The sequence below is a fragment of the Notamacropus eugenii genome, chromosome 2 (assembly GCF_028372415.1).
Source record: "Notamacropus eugenii isolate mMacEug1 chromosome 2, mMacEug1.pri_v2, whole genome shotgun sequence".
Lineage (NCBI taxonomy): Eukaryota > Metazoa > Chordata > Mammalia > Diprotodontia > Macropodidae > Notamacropus > Notamacropus eugenii.
Window position 1 is genome coordinate 401,268,960 of NC_092873.1, and position 23,925 is coordinate 401,292,884.

Sequence of the window (23,925 nt, forward strand, 5' to 3'; positions counted from 1 at the left end):
ATTTCTTTTGCAGAAATGGGTCTAGTTTTAGAAATTTAGATTACTGGCTCAGGACAGAAACATTACTAGTTCAGTTACTACTAAATACCAGGATTCCTTGTTAAGTGGAAACTCTATTTTACAGTCCATAATAATTCCCCAGAGGACCAATTTTAGCATTAGGTACTGCATATATGTAACTTTCTAATTTGATTTCCAAACTTTCAAACTTCTGGGTCTTCAAGCAAAACTTTGAGAGTAGAAGTTCTTGGTTGTTGGGATTGGAAGCTCAATTCCGTGTGGATGGTCTCGGGCGGGTAAAAGTGGGACTTCTAAATCTTAGAGTCTTACGAGGCCCTCCATGAACAGCGGGGATTCGAGAAGGTCAGACTGAGCTAGCTCGGCTAGCTCGGGTATTTCCGCCTCTCCCCAGGAGATACGTGATGGGTGGAGTCTCCTTGCCCTCGAGATTGTCCCGGATTGGAGCACACCTAGTTACCTAACAGCACGGTATTGAGATGCAAACTGTGTGGCTGAAGGTTAAGTAGGATTGAGGAAGGCTGAAAGCTCTCTTAGCACGTGTGGAGCCAAGAGGACAGTAGGCTCTGCTCCTCTTCTTTCCTCTCTCCCCTCCCCCTCTCTCCCCGCTTGTACTTCTACTTCCAATCCCTTAAGATCTTAGCCTCCTTAGGAAATCTCCCCCTCTTCCTCCTAAGGAAGACCTCCCCCTGCACTTGTAACTAGACCCTGAAATAAAGCTCAACCCTTGTTCGACTCTGGAACGTCCTTTCTCTCATATGTGCATCCGGTTTTGGCCAGCCGAAGACCTCGGAGGTGAGGTAAGAAAGACTCGGGTAGCCCACACAGGCCTCTAGGCCTGGCACTTGGTCACTGTTGTCACAAAACTTCTTGAGGGGGATCTTCTTTTGATGGCATTCTTTATAATATGGGAACTATGTTTATGGGTATTCTCCCCTATATGAGCATGTAGTAAAATGAGGTCAAATTTAGTTCCAAAAATTATTACATTTTCATTCAAAAGCAAGGAAAGGAGGTTAGGCCCTAATTAAGCAGCTTGGAATTAGTATAAATTTATGGTTGGACAAGATCAAAAGAAGCAAATAGTATAGCTTTTACTATGTTGTCTCAAGGAGGATGGACAAATTCCTCAACAACTGGGTATAGAGGATTTTTTTTTGGAAAAGTCCTACTTATGTGCAAATTTAAGAAAGATTTGGAAAGCAGATCTTGTGAAGGAATACTAGCCTCCAGACATGAGAAATTTTCAAAATATCAGAAAAGAAGTCTGGAGAATTAACATTAACTTCATGTTCATTCACCCCAGCTATCCCTGGAAGACAGCAGGGCTAAGAGAGTCACAGATTATTGGTTACAGATGCAAGAACTATATCTTGGATTGGATAGAGTTATCACATTCACAAAGTGTAATTTAATTGGCAAGGAATTTTAGCTACCTCAACTTTGTGAATGGTTCTTAATTATCCCTCATGACTTTTATTTTTCTAAGATAAGGCAATAGGCAAGAGTTTATTCCATGACACTTTCTCCTAGTGTAGAAGAGTCCTTCATGCAGAGAGCCACTCATCATCATGAAATCAATGAATAGTAGTTGACAATGACAATAGATTTATTTTAGTCATTTATTATCCAACTTCATTTGTTCTGTTTCACTGGCATTTTGAGTTCAATTTATTTTAAATGATCTTAAAATGTGGTATTTTTTAAATGGGTAAGGACCTTCAAAACAAATTAAAAACAGTATTTTTACCTCCTAGATAGAATTCAGTAGCAGAAAAAATGAAATAAGATTTAATATTAGGATTACATTGCATTCAATAAGTATCCTATAACAATTCATACAATATAATTTGTATGAAATGTATGAATTGTATGCAGAAAAATCAATTTATACATAATTGATGTCTAAAAAAAATCAACCAATATTCAGAAAATTCATAAGTTGTGAATTATAATTCCCTTTTTTGCTTAGCTTGCAAACTCCTTGAAGGAAGGAACTGTCTTTTATTTTCTTATTTGTATCCTCAACTTAGCATAATGCCTAGAAAATATTAGGCAACTAATATATTTTTCAATTCAATAGTGAATAACTTCCAACCATTTTAAACATAAAAATCCACATGAAAAAAGAAAAGAAGGTAATGCAGGTAGTTAAATGGCATATATAGAGTGAGAAAAATTAAAACATAATAGTGAATATACAGAGTCCAGGCCATAGATTCCTAATCTGAAATCTATGAACTTGCTTTTAAACTATTTTGATAACTTTGTTCAATATATTAATACTAGATATTTTATGATATGCATTTAAAAAACATTATTCTAAACAAAAGGATAGGAATATCAAGGGAATTAATGGGGGAAAATATGAAAGATGATAGCCTAGCCATACCTGATTGCAAATTGTATTATAAAGAATTAAGTATCAAAACAATCTGGTACTGGCTAAGAAACACAGTGGTAGATCAGTGGAATAGAATAGGTACACAATACATGGTAGTAAATGACCATACTAATTTAGTGTTTGATAAACACAAAGATCCAAGCTTTTGGGACAATAATTCATTATTTCACAAAAACTATTGTGAAACTGGAAAACAATATGGCAGAAACTAGGTACAGATCAACATCTCACACCTTATACCAAGATAAGGTTAAAATGAGGAAGCATAAGCAAATTTGGAGAACCTGGAATAGTTTACCTGTCAGATATATAGATAAGAGAAGAATTTAGGACCAAACAAAATATAGAGAGCATTACAAAATGTAAAATGGATAATTTTGATTATATAAAATTTTAAAAAGTTTTTTGTTCAAACAAAAACAATGCAAACAAAATTAAAAGGAAAGTAGAAAACTACAGAAAAAAATTTACAGCAAATCTGTCAGATAAAGACTTCAAATCTCAAATATGTAAAGAACTGAGTCAAATCTATAAGAACATGAGTAATCCCCCAATTAATGCATGGTCACATTATATGAACAGGCAGTTTCCAGAGGAAGAAATCAAAGCTGCCAATAGTCGTATGAAAAAAATGCTCTAAATCACTATTGATTAGACAAATGTAAATTAAGAAAACTTTGAGGTACCATCTCATATCCAACAGATTGGCTAATATGACAAAAAAAAAGAAAAATTGTAAATGTTTGAGGTATTGTGGGAAAACAGGAAGGGGGGGAGTCAAGATGGCAGAGTAGAAAGATGCATGTACTCTAGTTTTTCCCCCACAGCCCATAAAATACTATAAAGAAAGACTCTCAACAAATTCTAAAGCAGCAGAAGCCACAGAACGGTGGAGCAGAGGAGATTTCCAGCCCAAGGTGACCTGGAAGGCCGATGGGAAAGGTCTGTTGCACCAGATGCAGAGCAGAGCGCAGCCCAGCCTAGGCCACACAGTACCAAAGGAGCAAGGCCAGAGTAGGCCTTGGGGGCAGAATCCCTGGCAGCAGCAACAGTAGAAATTCACAGATCCCTCAACCCACAAGTGCCAAAAGCAGCTTCAAAGGTCAGTGAGAGGGCTTTTTCAACTTGGTAAGAAGGGAGTAGGGTCCTCCCCTCACCCTGGCCCCAGGTGGCACCAGCAGCAGCAGCTGCGACAGCAGCAGCAGCAGCCGTGGGCTGTGGCTACAGCTACAGTGCCCAGAGAAGGCAGTGGCCAGACTTCCAATGTTGGAGCCTCAGCTTAAGCCCCTGGGGGAATTGAGCAAATGATTGGAATCACAGCAGGGAGCCAGGCCAGGGAGTAAACTCCTCTCCCTTGATTGTGCCACCTTGGAGGAACTGAGAAATTGCAGGTCCCCAAGAGTATATCCTACTCTTGACAAAGGACACAAAAGTCAAGTAACAGGTTGGGAAAATGCCCAAAAAAGGGAAAAAAAGTAAGACTATAGAAGGTTACTTTCTTAGTAAACAGGTATTCTCTCCCATCCTTTTGGTTGAGGAAGAACAATGTTTACCATCAGGGAAAGACATAAAAGTCAAGGCTTATGAATCCAAAACCTCCAAAATAAATATGCAATGGTCCCAGGCCATGGAAGAACTCAAAAAGGATTTTGAAAATCAAGTAAGAGAGGTGGAGGAAAAATTGGGAAGAGAAATGAGAGTAATGCAAGAAAATCATGAAAAGCAAGTTAACAGCTTGCTAAAGGAGACCCAAAAAAAATGTTGAAGAAAATAACACCTTTAAAAATAGGCTAACTCAATTGGCAAAAGAGGTCCAAAAAGCCAATGAGGAGAAGAATGTTTTCGAAAGCAGAATTAGCCAAAAGGAAACTGGGACGTTACTGCATTGTTGGTAAAGTTATGAATTGATCCAATCAGTCTGGAGAGCAATTTGGAGCTATGCCCAAATAAAACTGTACATAACTTTTGATCCAACAATACTGCTATTAGATTTGTATCCCAAAGAGATAAAATGAAGAGGTGGGGAAAAAAACCTATTTGTACAAAAATACTTATAGCAATTCTTTTTGTGGTGGTTAATAATTGAAAATCAAGGGGATACCCATCAATAGGGGACTGGCTGAACAAGTTGTGGTATATGAATGCAACTGAATACTATTATGCATCTGAGACTACAAGGTGCAAAGAAGGTATCGATTCATTTTAGTAGAGGGCAGTTCCCTGTAAATACAATCCTAAGTCCAGTACCTATCCACATCACTTCCACTAAGCTCTCCCTTCTCTGAATGCCTATTATACTCTGTAATACACCTTTAAACCTCTGATCCTATACTATAATTTATTGCTGTCAATGTTATTCAAATACCAAGCTCCAGTGCAGTGGATGGAGAGGTATATTTGGCATCAGAAAGACTTGGGTTTGATCTCATCTTTGATACAAAATAATTATGGCACCACAGACATGCCATTTGACCACTCAGAGCACCAGACAATATATTAGCTGCTGATCTGTGACCAAATGTAATAAAACTGAAGCACCTAGCACTGTGCCTGAAACATAGTAGGTACTCTACACGTTTGTTCCCTTCCCTGCACCTCTATCCTTGAAGGGATGTTCCACATTTAAGAAGTAGTCTGTATTAATGAAAGGACGTATTCAGACCAAAAGAAAAGTGTTCCATGTGTTAGTTTTAACTCCTTAAAAAGTTTGTAAGTTTCTCAAAGGTAGTGAACCATTTCTTACAAAGTACAACTACAATTGATGAGACTGAATGTCTGTTTGGCTAGGGAAATGTTGTATTACTTCATAAACACATTTCATATATTTATAGTGCTTGACATATGATAAGTAATCCATCAGTACTGGCTGACTGAATGAACTAGGTAGGAGTCTATTTAAGATTGAGATTACCTACTGGGTAGCTGAGATGGGAAAATGTCTATACCAGTGGTTCCCATATTTTCCCAGTTCACAACACCTTTAGCATCTCAGTAATTATTTCACAGCAACCATAGGCCAAACTTGAACTCATTAAATAGTTAGGTTCACCCAACTTTTACTTCATGGCCTAACAACTTAGGAGACATTTGAAGAAGTAATACTCATAAATTGAAAGAAAAAAATAACATTTTATGTCATTTTAAAATAATCACAATTGCTTAAAAATGAGTTTCAGACAGTGTACAACTTCAAATTCTGGAATCAGATTGGACCCCACCACTCTCATTTCCTGTTTCACACTGATTTTCCTATTCTACTTGCTACTACACACCCAGCTTCCAAAAATATGATGTCACAAATGAGAAAGTTGGAGAAGTTATCAGCATAACTCAAAGTTCAAGCAAAAATATAAAATCTCAAATATTCAAGAATATCATCTACAGGAATGTAGCATTATGTAATGTTGAAACTATGCACTAACTCCAACTAGTTCTCACAGTGGTGTCAGTAGATACCAATTATTTCAGGTTTTCCCTCAAAAATTTAAAATATCTCTTTGCTCCCTTATTAGGGGTACCCTATGCATAATTTGGTAACCATGGAGCTATACCATTAATCCAAGCCAAGTCCAGCTGAAAACAAACATTTCTGAGTTTGTTCTGATATTCTGTTTCCTTCCTATTTTCCTACTCATAAGCTTATGACTAGAAAATAGAAATAGGGAAAGTGGCTTCAGCAGAAATAGAGAAAGTGGTTCTAGGTTCTCTAGAAGTCATGAATATATTATATCGCAGGGTTCAGCTCATTTAATACAGTCAGATTTCTCAGAATCTGTTAGTCTATTTCACTTTCTTTCCAAGAAAGATAAGCTTCCTCCAAATTAATCCCTAAAAACTTGAGGTTAGATTTTATAATCAACATAATAATAACTCCTAAAATGACCAGGGAGAAAAATACTTCTTTAGGGTATAAAGATTAAAAAAACAAACAAAATCTATTAGTCTTCATAAAATATCAAAAAAGTGGTGAGTGACTACCACAAAGTGCTTTCTCAGTATAAAATATTATGCTTATGGAATCCAAAAGAAAGAATTATGTTTTCTCACAGGTAGAAAGGGAGTGGAGTTGGATGGATTAGGGTATTGTCATTAATATTTCAAGGCCGTAGCTTGAATAATTGTGATTGACTCAGAAATGGAGAATGATGGGACATGGAGACACATAGTCCTAAAACCTTTATCCCTGCTGTAAAAACATGGCACACTAGCTCCATAAACCTAAAGCCATAGTCCTTTTCACATCAGAGCCTTTTACTGTATACCTTGTCAGGCTAATGAAGTTATTGAAATTGAAAAATTACAAGGTCATTTCTGCACTGTAGAAGCAAGCCCGATGTCTGAGACGCTGCCATTCTGTGGCTCACAGGGATTATGATTCCTGCACTAACAGGTGGTGTCAGGAATCAAAACTTAATCCTCCAGGGGCTGTCTTGGTGTTCAATTTCCCCTTTCACTGTAGGTGTAATCCTTACCATTAGTTTAATGTTTCTCTGTGGGAAAGACACCAAGAGACAGGATCCTAGAGAATGCCCTGGGATTTCCAAGATTCCTGCAGGGAATTATTTATAACTGACATAGGGTTTTCCCTTGAGATTTACTATTAAGCATTCTGAGAACTTTAGGATAGGTATGTTATTTTGTTTTGTTTCGTCTTCACTACGTGTACACACAGTATGCACGCACACACACAGTGAAGGAAATACATCTACACATGTATGTGTATATATGTATACATATACATGTGCATAAGTACACACACATATATACACACGTAACTGATTGGCAGAATTTGTCTGTTTTACCATAAACTCTTTTTATTCTCCACATTCTCCACTATAGCTGAACCTATGGCAACAGAAATTACAGTATGTTCCAAAGGGCAACTTGAAGGTACAACCCAGTTTGTTCCTAACTCTGTGTTAAAGACTACTAAACAAATTACCAAGAATTTCTTGATGAATACATTCTGCAACATAATGGCATAGCAAATTGATTTAGACAAGAATGGAATAGCTGAGGAAGGAAAAGTCATTCTGTACTCAGCTATTAATCCAAGTATAGGATTGGGTTGCTACCTTTTGTCTGCATTTCCTTTACATGAGTGAAGGCCCCGTTTAGTTGCCATGGTAACTGCCAAGGTATCCAGGAGCAAAGGTGACTATCTTGGTATTCTAGGGGCTTCCTGGTGTTTTCTGTCTCTCAGGTGACCTTTCTTAACAAACCTCCCCCCTTTCTAATAATTTCATTTAATCCAATCTCATTCTTTAGTTTCTATATGAAGAAGTCTCTTGTGGTATTCATCAAGTGGCTCACATAGGGAGAGCTGTCATCTGTCCTTCTTCGCTTGAGGCAAGCATCACATAATGTCACTGGTCCAAATACCTTGTTCAGAGATGAGGGTGTGCTGAAAAGAAAAAAGACCTTGGGACAATATGTGATTGCTGGTAGAGAATTCATTCAAATGAATAATTTGAGTCATGGAGAGTAAGGAGCAAGTAGGATAGATCCTTTCTAGTCAGAGAGGGTCTCACACATGGTTGAATAAGGTGGTGGTGATGGTAAAGGAAGTTTATCCTCCAATTAAGTAGCTTCCATTATTGACAAATGAAACTTATCATTATCTAAATTTTGTTGCCCTTGGGCAAAGTGCTAGTTGTCTGATTCCAATATTCTCACAGTAAGGTCTCAATGTACATGAAAACTAGAACTTAAAGAGCACAATGCCCTTTCTGGGTCTTGAGTGAGGGTAAGAGGTGAGACAAGAGTTCAACTGTGTGCTTTTGAAATGAAGTATCATTTTGTGTTTCTTTTCCTCTGAATTTGCTCTATTATGAATCAAATTTTGTTCTGTTGCCCCCATTATATTCTAAGCTATTTGTAGAACAGACTCTCATATATATTAGGCCTACACATTTTATGTAGATAGATTTTATACGTAATGGACCCAAATATGTTGAATCCAGGGCATTAACTTTCCTTCTGAAAGTGATGGCAATATATTTGAAATTCCTTTGATATATGTATAGTATTTATGTGGATGACTTTTGACCTTCTGTATAAATGCACAAATGATGTGAAAATGCTATTTTTTTTAAAAGGAAATAGCTTAGTATAAAAAAAAATAAGTTGTTTAAAACCTAACAAATATTCCAATGAAATTCTATTTTACCTCTGCTACCTTCATGGTGATAATTATCATGTCGAAGTCTTCCTATTTTCAAGAGTTAAGAAAGTTCTGTCGAGGCTTCAAAAATAGCCACCTTCTTACAGCTTTTATAAACGATAGCTTGATAAAATGAGCCACTTGCTATATTAAGTCAGATAGGGTTGTTGGAAATCCTGAGGATATTTTAATACATGAATTTTCCACCTGCATTCTGTGAAGTTAAAAAAATTATTTTGATAACTATATTTCAACGTAATTGGCATCCATTATAATCCTATGCATTTTTGTTTATGCATTTAAAAACTTCTTTTTCCTGAGATCTCCACAACGTTTATCAGACTGACAAAGTAATCTATAACACAAAAATGGTTAGTATGATCTATTCTAGGCTCTCAGTATTTTCTTTTGGATTTAAATAAATATGGAGATAAATGATTGAATAGATAGACAGGAAGAGATAGAGAAATAGAGACAGATGATAGATATTGATAAATAGATGGACTAATACAGGTGGAGAGGAATAGATGGATAGGTATATAGGTAGAGTCACCATGAAAAAGAAACATTTAATTTCAGAAAGTCTAGAAATCTCCACAAAAATCTTATCTAATGGTAACATACCAGTTTACCATTCAAGGAATATCCATCTTTTAGATGAATTTGAGGGAATCTGGTTAAGAAAATATCTCTGTCTTTTACCATCTTCTATTTTTCTCCTTTCTTCACTCCAAAGATGGAAAGTAAAATACAAAATAGTGTAGCCTAAGTAATAATACCTAAAACCACCTTTCCTTACCAGGCTAATTAAAAATATTGCATACATGGTGAGAAATTAATTGAATGGCTAATTGTTATTGTCCTTTAGCCAAATGAATGTCTTAAAGATGATAATACTTCTAGGTAGCATAGTTAGATGAAGTGCCTATGACTGACACATTTTAATACCATAAAACTATATAACTATGCAGAATAATTCATGTGCCACAATAATGCTAGCAATTGAACCAAGGTACTCTTTCTCAACTTCCAGTGCTTTTTTAACTTAAACATGCTAGTAACTTATTTAATTTATAAATGGGTGACACGAATATGTTTTATATTACCCTATTAGTCCTTTCTGACTCTAGTCACTCTAATAAATTTCACAGTCTATAGGAAGGCATTATGAGAGAGTACTAGAACTCTGACACTAAGGTACAAGGTGACCTTTGGCCATTCACTTAACCTATCAGAATATTAATTTCCTCATGTATAAAATGAGTTGGTTAGATATCATAAGTTCAAGGAGCCCTCTTCCAGCTCTACTAGTTCAGGAATTTCTATGAATTCTTGATTCTTCCTTGTTTCTAACATTTGGGACAGTATAGATTGAAAGCATATCAAGGGAGCTACTACATTTTCTTACTTTGTGATCCCTGACACCATAGTACCTAAAACAGCAGACATTTAATAAACATGACTGTCAGTGAATCAAAGGCCATCGTAGTCGCAGAGTTGGAAATGTCCTCAGAGGTCATTTGGTTCTATCCAAATGTAAGCAACATCCAGCTTCCCTTTGAGGATCTATAGCAACAGGGAAGTGAGAACTTGATGAGAAATTTATATGACCTTTGCATAGCTCCTATTTATTTGGAAGATTTTCCTCATTTATTAAACTGAAATTTGCCCAGGGTACAGTTCCTAGTTTGCCCTCATGAGCTAAGTGAAATGAGTAAAATCCCTCTTACACATGTCAGTCCTTCTAATATTTGGAAATAGCCATCATGTCTCTTCTAAAGCTTGCGTGTATATTTATATAATATGCATATATATACATATAAGCATGTACTAAATATAATACTTACATAAGTATATATGTATAAATGCATATACATATATTAGTACATGTATATACATGCAATATATATGTATATGCATATATATATGCACACACATCTATGTATATATTGGAAAGAGATACCTTTCAGATCTAAGATTGGAAAAAAATTCATATCTAAGCAAATGACAGAGGATTGCACAAAAGATAAAATAGATAATTTTGATTACATTCAATTTTAAAGTGCACAAACAAAATCAATGTAACTAGACTAAGAAGAAAACTGTCAGTGGAGAAAAATATTTCCATAAATTTATTTCTTCAGTTAAATATTTAGTATATAAAGGAGTGATTATAGTCACAACTGTATGACTAAGATCAATCGCTCAATAAATAACTGCTATAAGGATATAAATAGTTTTCGAAAGAAGAAACAACCACATAAAATATGTTTCAAATTTTATTATTGAGAAAAAGGGCAAATTGAAACTATTCTGAGATTTCACTTCACACCCATATAATTGGCAGGTGAAAAGAGTCAGTGTGGAGGGACTGTGAGAAGAAAGCAACTCTAATATACTGCTGATTGGACTGTGAATTAGTCCAACTATTCTAGGTTCATCCTACCTATTTGGAATTTGGAGGAAAAAGTTATTAAACTCTTCATTCATTTTGACACACCAATCTCACCACTGGCTATATATCCTAGGGAAGTCAAAAATAGAAAGAACAATTTCATCTGTAACAAAATATAACAAGACTTTCCATGGCAAGATCAACTGGAGAATGGCTGAATACATTTTAGTACATGAAGGTAATAAAATATTATTCATTTCCTTTCCAAAGATAATTAGAAATTTGGGAAAACTTACATAAACTAATGGAAAGAGAAGATAGTAGAAGTAGCAGAACAATTTCAGTTGTTGATTTTGTTGAAATAAACACCAGAAAACCTCTAACTTTATGTTAAATGTAATGGTCAAACTTGTTCCTGGAAGACGGATGATGAAAAACATTTCTTCATAAATTTTTGGGACAGAAGTGGAGGTATATATATATATGGAGGTATATACATACATACATACATATATATATATATATATATATATATATATATATATATATATATATATATATATATATATATATATATATATATATATAACATGCAATGTCAGATTGTCTCTGTGTTAGTTATTTCTTGAGGATTCTGTTGTGGATAAAGCAGATGAGGAAGTAACTGGCATTTTTTAAAAGTCATAATTAAAATTTAAATGTGGCAGGCAGAGTAGAATACAATACTACAGATATAGTTTGATGAGGTTACAATACAACTATAACCATTCTTGTTCTGTACATGATGTGTTCTTCTTAAGCCCAAATTAGCTTTTTCTTCTAAGCTTAAATTAGCTTTTTACTCTTGGTGACTGTATCCAACTGTTGATTCACATGTAGCTTGAAATCTACAAAACCCTGAGATCTTTTTCAGACAGACCTTTGTCTCACCATGCCTCCCCAATCATGAGCATTTTTTTAATTCAAGTAGAAAACTTTAATTTATTCTCATTAAATTTCATCTATTAGAGATGGCCCATTCTAACCTGTCAAATCTTCTGTGATACAGACGCTGTCATGCCACACATGAACTATCTCTACTCCCACTTTTCTGTCATCCACAAATCTGACAAACATGTCATCTATCTCTCCATATGAGTTACTGATAAAAATTCTGAATAGGACAAAACTAGCACAGATCCCTAGGACGTTCCACTAGAGATATAGCTCCAACTTGACAATGTCCTATTAATTAATCCATGGGTCTGGACATACAACCAATTTTGATTCCAAGTGACACTATTATCATCCAACAATATCATCAGAAACAAGAAAACAATTAGTAGTAGTAGTAGTAGTAGTAGTAGTAGTAGTAGTAGTAATAGTAGTAATAGTAGTAGTAGTAGTAGTAGTAGTAGCAGTAGTAATTGTTGTTGTTGTTCTAGGCACCATGCTAAGCATTTAACAAATATCTCATTTGATCCTTACAACAGCTCTGGGAGGTAGGTGCTATCATTATCTACATTTTACATTTCAAGAAACCGAGGCATACAAATGACTTGCAGGGTCAAACAGCTAGTTAACTCTCTGAGGCTAGATTAGCATTTACATCTTTCCTGACTTCCTGTGCTACCCACTATGTAATCTAACATTCCATCTTATTCACAAACATATTGTGACAGACTGTAAATATTCCAATAAAATTCATTATACTATGCTTATAGCTTTCCCTTACTCTACTAGTCAAGTGTCACTGTTACAAAAGCAAATGAGGTTATTAGTCCTCCCCTAAACCTATGCTACTTTACAATTATTACCTCTTCCATTTTTAAGTGTTCAAGTACTCTCCCTACAATAGGAGTAGTGTGTGTGTGCGTGTGCGTGCACATATATGTGTGTATTTGGAAATAGTTTGGAAAAGGGGTGAGTAGGTTTGCTACATGGTCTGACATAAAGCTCCAGTTTTATTCATCTCCATGCTTTATCTTTGTGTGTGGACAGAAGTTTTGCACCACTACATTCTGAATGAATGAACCATATGATGGAGAAAATCAGAAAGAATGTAACTGAAGACTCTATCAGTTTATATGTTCCCCAGGATGTGCCATACAATTCAGCAAGTGAATCCATACATTGTTAAAACAGAATATGAAGGATTTGGAAACTTCCTCAAAATAGGCTACTTATTCAAATTCTTATGAAGACAGGTTATTAGACAGACAACTTTGGGATAGCAATCCTTCTATGTTCCTTCCCTAGCTATCTTGAATTAGAATAATAATGATGATAAACATAGCTAATATTTACATCTACAAGGTACTTTCATGTGTATTAGCTCTAGCAAACCATCATCAGAAAAATATGCAATTGTTTCTGGGATAATCTTGACCTTTCCCTGCCAATGATCATGTGGAGACTTCTATTATTTGGTCAGACATAATGATGCCCAAATGTAAGCCTTGCACAGTAGTGAATATTCAAATATTTGTCCCACAAATGAGTTTCTGGGAGAAGAGGAAAATTTTGTATCCTTTTGTCAATTAACTAATCAAGAAGTATCTATATTAAACACATTCTATGTGCCAGGCACTTGGCTAAGTGTTATAGATACAAAGACAGAAATATGGTCCCTTCCCTCAACGAGTTCACATTCTAATGGGGAGAGAACACATTCATAAGGGAACAAAGGTAAAGACACAAGAAGTGTATTTTAGATCGGTGGGGACAAAAACTCCAATTAAGACAAAAACTTTATTTTTTCAGGGGGAATGTTCTTTTCCAGGTAGGGAAGGGGGTAAAATTACAATATATTTATATTGAAGAATACATTTTTAGGAGTAAATAATTATTGTTTTGAAATGAGAACTTTTTCATTTCCTACTTTTATTTCATCCATTCAGGAAAACAGAAGTATCTTTGCAATATATTTCTTACCCATTTTCACACAATTTTGTTCTATGATGATATTTGTTTAAAAAAATCTATTTCACTAGAAAAACTAAAGTATATTTTAAATGGGTAATCCAGTCAATTAAAATCTAGGAGACTGAAAAAATATGTAACATGTCAAAAGGCAGGATTTTTTTCAATCAATTTTTAAATTTTCCTCTAGGTCATCCTACTGAAACAAAAGTCTGTTTAAAAGAATATATTCTATACATCCAACTCAAAGACAAACTAGTTATGTAACCTTGGGAAAAACACTTAAACTTTCCTAAGCCTCAGTTTCCTCCTTTGTACAAACAGAAAGCTAGACTAGGTGATCTTTTAAGGGTTCTTATAGTTCTGAAATTCTATGATTACAACTAATTTAAAGGAGTGGACTTATTAAACAACGGTAGGGTCCATTTCTTGCTTTGTAGGCATAGGCAGTCCTTCCCTGCAAAGGTTTGCTTGTTTTTTTTTTTTTTTTTTGAGAAAATGTCAAAAGAGAAATGAATAGTCACTGCCAGAAGCTTCTCAGCTAACTAACTGAAGTCTCCTTATTAGCTTTTTTTGATCCATGAGCACAACTGGTAGCAAATGAGTTAAATGATCCTGCCTTATGGACTATCACCTCTGAAGAATCATTACTGAGTGTTTTTGACTTCCAAGACCAGGCACCATCACTGCTCTGAGGTGAATGAATGCAGTGGGGGATATCTAACTTTGGATCTAATTACATCTTCATAGGCTCCCTTGAGGATTTTGACACCTTTAGATTCAGGATGTAATTGAAGCTGAACTGAGGAGGAAAAATAAGCATCTTCTTCCTTAGCTCTTGTGATTTTCCTGAGGTTTTAATTACAACTGGGATATCTCAATAGAGTTCTCAGGAAGTTTGTAACAGTTTCTATTTTTTAAAAAAGGAGAAAAACATGATTATGTGTCTGCATGTGAGGCATCATGCACTTTTATCACTAAAAAACAGCATAAAAGCATGTTCCTTTAAAATTTTGGCATATTTCAGATGAAGAATATCCAAGCAGATTAAGCACACTGGACTCTTCTCTGAAGTACTAGACTGGCCCTGCATGTTTGAGTTTATCCAGTGATTAAGTGAAGATAATAATTCATAATGCTATGACATGACCACAGCAAAATTATGAGGCATTGGGATACTTGTGGATTATTTTTGTTAATCTAGTATTATTTCTACACTAAATAGGAACAGATAAACTACTGGGGCCTCAAAATTCCACCTAAAAACTACAAAGCCTTTCCATTTATGGACAAAATTGATCTCTACTTTAAAAGATGGAGCATTCTCAATAGCACAGGCAGGTTTCTACTGACTGTGGCTTTGAAAATAATGTTTTTAGTAGCAGACCACTTCTTGTCCTTAATCTTACATTTTTAAGTTATTCATATACAACTACTCTTCCCCATCCCCTTAATTCAGAGGTTGTGTTTGCATGTACTGTTGAATCAACCATCTTCACTGCATTGACTGGCAATTTCAATAAGTCAATTAAATCCTCTGGTCACACTTAAAAAAACAACAACAACAAACTGGATAATTTGTTTTATTGAAATGATCAAATTATTTTTAGCATTTCACTATTCTAAGCCATGGGCTCAGGGAAATATGCTGAAAAAAATAGTAATTATGAACTCCAGAGGTGAAATTAATTCCTGTGAACTTTTGATCTTATGTTGGAACTAGTGACCAATTAAATGAGTGGCATTAAAATTTGACATTTAGAAGACGACTTTCTTTTTCTTCTCTTTAAAAATCGTTTGTGATAAACTTGGTGTTAAACATTACAAAATTGTTTAGACTTTTGCTGAAACTATTTATATGTAAATAAATGAATTTCAGCCCATAAAAAGTCATAATGAGTTTTCAATCACTGTGCTAAATCTCTCCATCAGGATTCTTTATCCAGTCACAACTGCCTTTCCTCTTACATGTCATAATTAGATTGAACTTTGTTCTCTTGGTTTTTTTTTCATACCCTGCATTAGTGCATAAAGTTCTTTCTGTATTTTTTTATATTCCCCATATCTATTGATTTCAATTTCATTTTACTGCATTCATGTACCATAATTTATTCAAATCACTCCCCTTCTGTTGAACTGTCATAAATATCTTTAAACATATCCCTTGGAGAGGGGAAAAAAACACTTTCAAAATACATTCCCCAAAATGTAATTGCTGGGTCAAAATCTGATTATTCTTAGAACATTTACTATGTACAACCCCAAAAATTCTACAACTTGGTACTCCCCAAAATAATACATTAGTGTATCCATTTCTCTACATCTCTTCAGGCACTGTTTCATTGCTTTAATCATTATTTTTTCCAGCAAAGTAGTACCTAAAAGTTACCTAAATTTTTATTTCTTTGATTATTACCAAGGCTAATTATTTTTTCATATAATTTACTAGTGAGTTTCTCTCTTTTGAAAACTTCTCACATTCTTGATTATTTATCTGTTATGGACTGGAATAGAAAACCAGTTTCTTCAATTTAATTCTCCATTAGAAAACTCATAGAAAATGAAACAATTAGGGATCAAAGTGAAGGATATGGTTTTTCATTAATTTAGTTCATTCTTATTACCAACAAGACACTCATATATACATACATACATACATCTATCTATCTATCTATCTATCTATCTATCTATATCTATATCTATATCTATATATATCAGGTCGCATATTCTCTGTGTCCCAAGAAAAGTATCATAAATCACAGAATCTCATGATTGGATGGGAATCCCAGAAGTTTTCTAGCCTGATACAAATCTGAACTGGCTTTGTAACACTTCTGAGGATGGGTTATTCAGTTTCCAGTTAAATTCTTCTAGCAAAAGGGAACGCACTACTTGACACAGTACAATATAACTGTTCTACTGCATAAGATCAAGCTATAAAAAGCTAATCTCCCTTAGACACGAAAATCATCTAAATATCTGAAAACAGAAACTATGCCATCATCACTGCCACCAAGTTTTTCTCTTGAGTCTAAAGGTCTTCATTTTTTTCCAATCAAATTCCTATGGCTTGATTTTTTGTGTCCTCTGGAACTCATCTGTAGTGGGCGGCTCAAGCTTTGATCCTCTTTCTTCAGATAGATTACAAATGTTATTCTTCCATTTAAGGTCATTCTTTTACATCTTCTTCCAGAGAAAAGGCTTTTGGCTTTCTTAGTGTTATTGGTAAACATTCCTGACTAATAGAGAAATATGCAGATCCTCCACTTATCAACATGGCTTATCCTCAGGAATATATACTTTCTGTACCATTACAAAATGATAATGACCTTTCTGCTGTTTATAATATGGTATTTCCTATGCTTTAAGCCTGCATGAATAGAGGCCAGTCATTCACTAGTTTGCAGTGGATTCTGGAGAATACATAGGTTTAAGGTGATGCATTTTCCAAGATCTGAATCACACTATTGTGCATGGCAACCAATCAGGCAACAAACATTTATTAACCACTTACTCTTTGCTAAGCAGTCTCCATGACAGAGTTACCTCCCAGTTTACCAAACTCTCAATTATACTATTCAAGAGCCTAGAAGCATACATATAACAAGTAAATGCAGATTGTGTAGCCATGTCTAATTTCCTGTCTCCCACCAGGATAGGGAGCATCTACTCAAAGTTTACTCAGTAAGATCTGAAGTCATGGATTGAGACTGAGCAAATTAAGACTGTGGTTTGAAGAATGTTGATTATGGAAGCATTCCATATGGAAGCATTATGGAAGCATTTATGAAGCTCCTATAGTATATGTGATAGGGGATCAGTAAGAGATCAATGTAACTCTAAGCTTTCCAAGGATAGAATACATTATCAAGAGAAGGTAATTCGTATTTTTTTAAAATTTAATTAATTTAATACAGGTACCATTTGACTGGGAGAACAATTCACACTTTATTATATCATATTAAACTTTTGAGATATCACAAATATTAGAACTTGTCAGTCAACAAGCATTTATTAAGTACTTAGTGTATACAATGCACTATGCTATGTACTGGATATACAAAGAGAGGCAAAAACATGGTCATTACTCTCACGAAGCACAAATCAAATGAGGGAGATAACGTACTAACAATTATGTACTTATAAGATATATATGCATGTATATATGACATTCTTAGAGGGAAGTCACTCACAACAAGGATAAGGTAATAGGGCAAGACTTCCTAAAGAACATGAGATTTGAGTTGAGTTTTGGAGGAATTCAGAGATGCCAAGAGATAAGAAGAGAGAGCATTTCAGGAATGAATGGCCAATGAAATAGAACAAAATTGGGATACATTATGTAGTATGCAAGAGATAGCAAGAAAGAAAATGTTGTTTGAGCATAAGATACAATGGGAATAAAGTATAAGAAAACTAGAAAGACAGGAGAGGTATGAAAGATTTTTAATGGAACTTCAACTGATATTACATGCCTACTTTGTGTGAAGTATTGTACTTTGAACTGGAGAAGATAAAAGGATCAAATGAGATATGGTCTCAATCTACATGGAGTTTATAAAGTGGGGGGAAAAGGAAGAAGGATGGACTGGAGAAAAAGAAGTTTACCAAGTTAAAGTGTACATATATATTTTTATCTAAATAAACTCTCTCTCTATGAGTATATGTAGGTATATTTGTGTGTATCATCATAGGCATAATTAGATATAGATATATACAGACATACTTATTCACATACATAATTGCATATGTATTGAATTGTTAAAGAAGGAGGTTAGCTTATTATGTATAACATAAAGATCCAAACAGGGAATTTTCAGGATTAGGTATATTTAGTATATTTTTAGATCAAATGTAAAATTTCAACTCAATAACATTAGGCATTGCAAATATTGTGACAAAAGGAAAAAAAAAGTCTGGAAGTTTTGTGAATCCCAAATTCAACATGAATTAGCTATGTGATACGGCAATTGAAAATTCGAATGTAATCTTAGTTTAAATAGTATCTAGGAACAGAGTGGTTATCATGCTGGATGCTGCATCATTTTCTGGTCTGGTCAAAATAGTTCTGGAGTATTAGGCCCAGTTCTGTGCAACACATTTAAGGAAAAGGATTAGTCAGTAACAGAGTATCATGAGGAGAGCAACCAGGATTCTGAAGGACCTTAAGAGTATACCATATGATGAAGATGAATTGAAGGAGCTAGAAAGTTTTAGTTTGGAGAAGAAAAGATTTGGGGGAGTTGTGAGAATTATCTTCAAGTATTTGAAGGCTAGTCATGTGGAAGGGGTATTACAATGGTTCTGCCCAGCCTCAAAAAGCAGAAGTAAGAGCAGATTTAACTCTATTAATGGAGAAAATTTATAATCATGGAAGCCTTCTCAAAATGGATTAGACTCCCTCCAGAAGTGGTGGATTCCTTGTCAATAGAAATCTCTAAGTAAAAGATGGGTGACAATTTATCCTGTCATGGTAAGAATCCTTATTTAGACAGGGGTTGGACTAAAAGGAACTGGAGATTCCCACTAAAGTTGAAATTCTATAATACTGCAAAAAGAAATATGGAAGAACTGTTCTCAATTTTAAACTGTGGAATGAGGAGATTCATAGTACCAGAAAACTGCTGTGGTCCTGAATTTTGGGGGTAAATAATAATAAACATATAATCTTATAGACTGAAAAATGTTACAAAGTACCATACAAAGTGATGGTAACTCCAAGAAGGCAAAAGTTACTGTTATAATGCAGTTCCTACCATAGTGCTAGAATTCCCACTTTATTTTAACATTTTTCTCCCTAGTAGTTTTTTCTTGGGATATTTTTTGGAAATGGAATCATATGAACTATATCTCTGATTTTGTAATGCATAAGGAATAGACAGTCAACTAAAAAAATCTTATTTTTCAGCCTTTCTTAATACCCCTCAAGAGAGAGGCAACAGCAGTAGATAGAGTACTAAGCCTACAAAAGGAGGAATTGAGTGCATATCTGACCCCAGACACTGACTAGCTGTGAGACCCTGGGCAAGGCATTTGATCTCTATTTGTCTCAGTTTCCTCAACTGTAAAATAGGGATAATAGCACTTACTTTGCAGGTTATGGTGAGAATCAAATGAGATAATATTTCTATAAATAATTAGCACAGTTTTTGGCATATAGTAGACACTATATGACTGCTTATTCTATTCTATATCATCATCATCATCATCATTTACTGGACCCTGCTATTTTATTGGTGTAGGACACTACGACACCAAAAGCTTAAGACTTACCCAGGATCGTACAGCTATTTTGTGTCAGAACACAGATATTTCCCTAATTCTCTATCCATTACACCACATATGACATTAATATAGCATTCATACAAAACACCACGAGAGCAACAGACTCACTTCAAGTAACTGCCAATATGAAGACAAAATCATTACCAATGACAAGATTTGGACTGTGTGTCCACATATGTTGCATGGAATAAATGAGGAAATGACCATTTCCAGTCAAATCAATGACAGTATCATCAATGGTGAAACCCACAAAAGGAACCTTATCTGCCAAAAGAAACAAAAAAAAGATAAATCATATTACCATATGTCTCAAGAAAGTAAGCAGATTTAACATGCCCTGGAAAGTCATCCAATGGCACACATCCATCCACCTTGTTGAAGGAGAGTGCTAGAGTATGTCAGCATTGGAGAAAAAAAATCCATGGGCTCAGTGACAGACAAACCATTTCAGAGTTAAGACAGCATGGACATTTAGTCTGAAATTGAAAATCACATGCAGTTTGTTTTGCAGGAAGCCCAGCAACTAAATTGGCCATGCTCTGTCTTCACCTTGGTTTGCACCTCCGCTTCCTTCCTCCCAAATTTAGTCTCTCATTGAACTTGGAAATGAATCTGCCTTTCCTCTCTAGATAGACTAAAATATTTCTTAACTGAGCTTCCTGGTTTCATTTGGGGATTGTAATGAAACCTTTGTGACAGCTGGACATCACTAGCCCATACTTCCTGTTCAGATTTCAGACAAACCCACAAATCCCTTCAAATCATTTCTTTGGTTTGGTTGCGAAATATTTTTTTTTTACTTAAAAAAAAATAAAAACACCATGTAAACACAAAACAAACCTATAGATATTAAATTTTCTAACCATTACTGGTTGTCCTGGTTAGAATATCAATGAAAGCCTGTATCATGAAAATGAAAAAAAAAATAGTATTATTCTAAGAGAATCTTTTCTATCCTTAACCCATTACCCTACAGTCAAAGAATAAAGTCAAAATATTAATGTTAGTCAATATCAAAGATTAAAATAATTCCTGTTTGAAGTCCCTGATTTGCTGTATGGAATCCACTGAAAATACAATTGGCCAGTAATCTGACTGATCTAATTGAAATATGCTTGTTTTTGTTTGTGTCATTTTTCTTAAGCTTTTATTTTTCTAATGTGAGAAAACAAAAATATAAAGATTTGACAAGAACTTTTTTTGTATGAAAGATTTGGAATTTTGATTGGATGATGTGTTTTTTAGCAAGACTTCTAACACTCAGGTAATATACCCGCACCACTTGTTCACTTCCAATATAGTCTTCAGGATGCCATTTAATAAACCTCATTTTTGAAAAAAAAAATTTAATTTCCCAAATAAATTTTCCTTGGTCTCAATTTCCAGTAGGCATCACAATATGCCTGCATTCAAAGGACCTCCCCCTTACTTATTCTCTTCCAAGATCCATGCAAAATAGGGTACTCTCCTTTAACTGAGCTTAAGAAATATTCCTGGCATTGTCAATATCAAAATAAATAGAAGTTTCTTTCCTGAAAACTAACATGGAACTGAGCCGACTATAAAAGTGATGTTGTCGCAACTTATTTCAACAAAGAAAAGTTCTGAAATTAAAACCATGTTTCTTCTGTCATGTGTCATACAAGCGAGAAATGGGAGAAAAGGAAATCTTAGTATGTTCTTAATTTAGATTCCTCTCCTTTACTATAAACATAGCTTTCTCCAACAATGACACACACATAAAGATGTTGTGCTACTCTGAGTATTGAAAAATACTTTTTTTTCAGAATTGGTTCCCACCACTCGAATGCTGCTTGAAAAAAAAAAAAGTTTAGAGATATGTATAAACTAGTGACGATGGGAGGCGGATCTTGTATTTACACACGTTTCTTGAATGCAGATTTCATGAAGCACATTGATCACAAAAGAACAAAGTTGCATGCATTAGTCTCAGTGTCAAGTTTGCATGAAATTTTATCAGATCCTAATTACCAAACAGCTTAATTACAAATATTAGTAACTTATAATAAATGTATACTAAAAACCTCCATTTTTAATTTACCATATTAAGATAGACGGACTTTAAAATTTTTGCTTATACATTTTGCTCACCAAATAAAAGAAGTAGATACACACTAAGTTAATGTTCAACTTGTGACTAACTACGCATAATTTAAATTATGGAAAAAACCAACCCCCTCTCCACAGAAATATAACTGCATGCAAGGATGGAGGGTTACTTTTTTTTGAGGGTTTTAGTCACCTTTGTCAATGTGTGGCACAGGCTCAAGTCTCATCATCTGAAGCTTGTTCTAGTCTACAGGTACATGGATATTTATGACTTCTCCATTGTCTTCCCTTGGAAATATTAATTCTCTCCCTTGTATTTAGCTCCTCTCTAAAATGGAGATAAAAGAGTGCTTGCTGCCCTTCTTGCCTGACACATTGGCACACTCACTGGGTAAATAGGTATGTTAAATCTCTTGCCTTGCTATTTATTTATTCATTTACTAATTCATGTCAGTCCACTCTCTACCCTGATTACATGGCTTGTATTATACTAATGGTAAAACAGATTGTAGTTATGAAAGTTTACCAATGCCTGGCCATAAATGTATTTGGTTACAGGCATGTGGCTATCTTCAAGGATTAATGAATCATCTATAAAATAATCTTGAAAGAACACAGGATTAATTCAGCCACATACAGTTTAGTGAGCAATGGAAGACTTCAGTTACCTGGAGTTCTACCCTTGTTCGCTTGCTACTGAAAGCACATTAGTTAAAAATTACTTCACTTGATTTAAGAATAATTTCATCTGGGGGGTGGAGCCAAGATGGCGGAGTAGAAAGACGCACATACACATAGCTCTGAACCCACAACCCATAGAACAGCTACAGGGAAGTAACTCACCGCAAATTCTGAACCCAGAGGCCACGGAACATTGGAGCGAGGGAGATTTCTGTTCCGGAGAGACCTGCAAACCTCTCGCGGGGGGTCCTTCGCGCTGCGGACTGGGCGTCGGGACTGGGAGCTGAGTGCAGCCCTGCCGGGGTCGCGGCACCAAGAGGAAAAGATCCGAGCGGGCTTCAGGGACGGGATCTCCAGCGGTCACGCAGGTCCCTCCACCCACAGAGGGACCTGCAAACCTCTCACAAAAGGTCTGTCGCGCTGCAGACGCAGAGCCCAGCCCAGACCTGCTGCAGCCACGGCACTGAAAGATACAGATCCAAGCAGGCTTCAGGGATGGGATCTCCAGCGGCCGCACAAGTCTCTCCACCCACAGGTGACGGGGGTCGGTGAGAGAGTCTCTTTGGCGGGTCGAGAGGGAAGTGGGGTGCCCCCATAACTCAGGCCCCCCTGGGAGGTAGAAGCTGAGAGGCGGCTGCAGACCAGGGCTCCCCAAGGGGGCAGGAGCCTGAATCCATTGTGGAAGGTCTGTGCATAAACCCCCTGAGGGAACTGAGCCTGAGAGGCAGCCCTGCCCCGACCTGACCACCTGAACTTATTCTCACACTGAATAGCAGCCCTGCCCCCACCAAAAGCCCTAAGGCTGGAAGTAGCATTTGAATCTCAGACCCCAAACGCTGGCTGGGAGGATTAGGAGGCGAGGTGGGTGTGAGGAGAATACTCAGAGGTCAAGTCACTGGCTGGGAAAATGCCCAGAAAAGGGAAAAGATATAAGACAATAGAAGGTTACTTTCTTGGTGAACAGACATTTCCTCCCTTTCTTTCTGATGAGGAAGAACAATGTTTACC

The 23,925-nt window shown here is 35.6% G+C and overlaps 1 protein-coding gene across 3 annotated transcripts in view; it reads right to left on the reverse strand.

Moving 5' to 3' along the window:
* GREM2 (gremlin 2, DAN family BMP antagonist) overlaps positions 1 to 23,925 on the reverse strand; it is a 134,467-nt gene that overhangs the window by 72,956 nt on the left and 37,586 nt on the right. Inside the window, exon 2 of one of the 3 annotated variants that reach the window (XM_072647567.1) lies at positions 23,080 to 23,380. The exons of the other annotated variants lie outside the window; for them this stretch is intronic. Within the exon in view, the coding sequence (XP_072503668.1) occupies positions 23,080 to 23,111 (32 nt within the window). The 5' untranslated portion in view covers positions 23,112 to 23,380. The remainder of the gene's footprint in view (positions 1 to 23,079; positions 23,381 to 23,925) is intronic. 3 annotated transcript variants of the gene reach the window in all.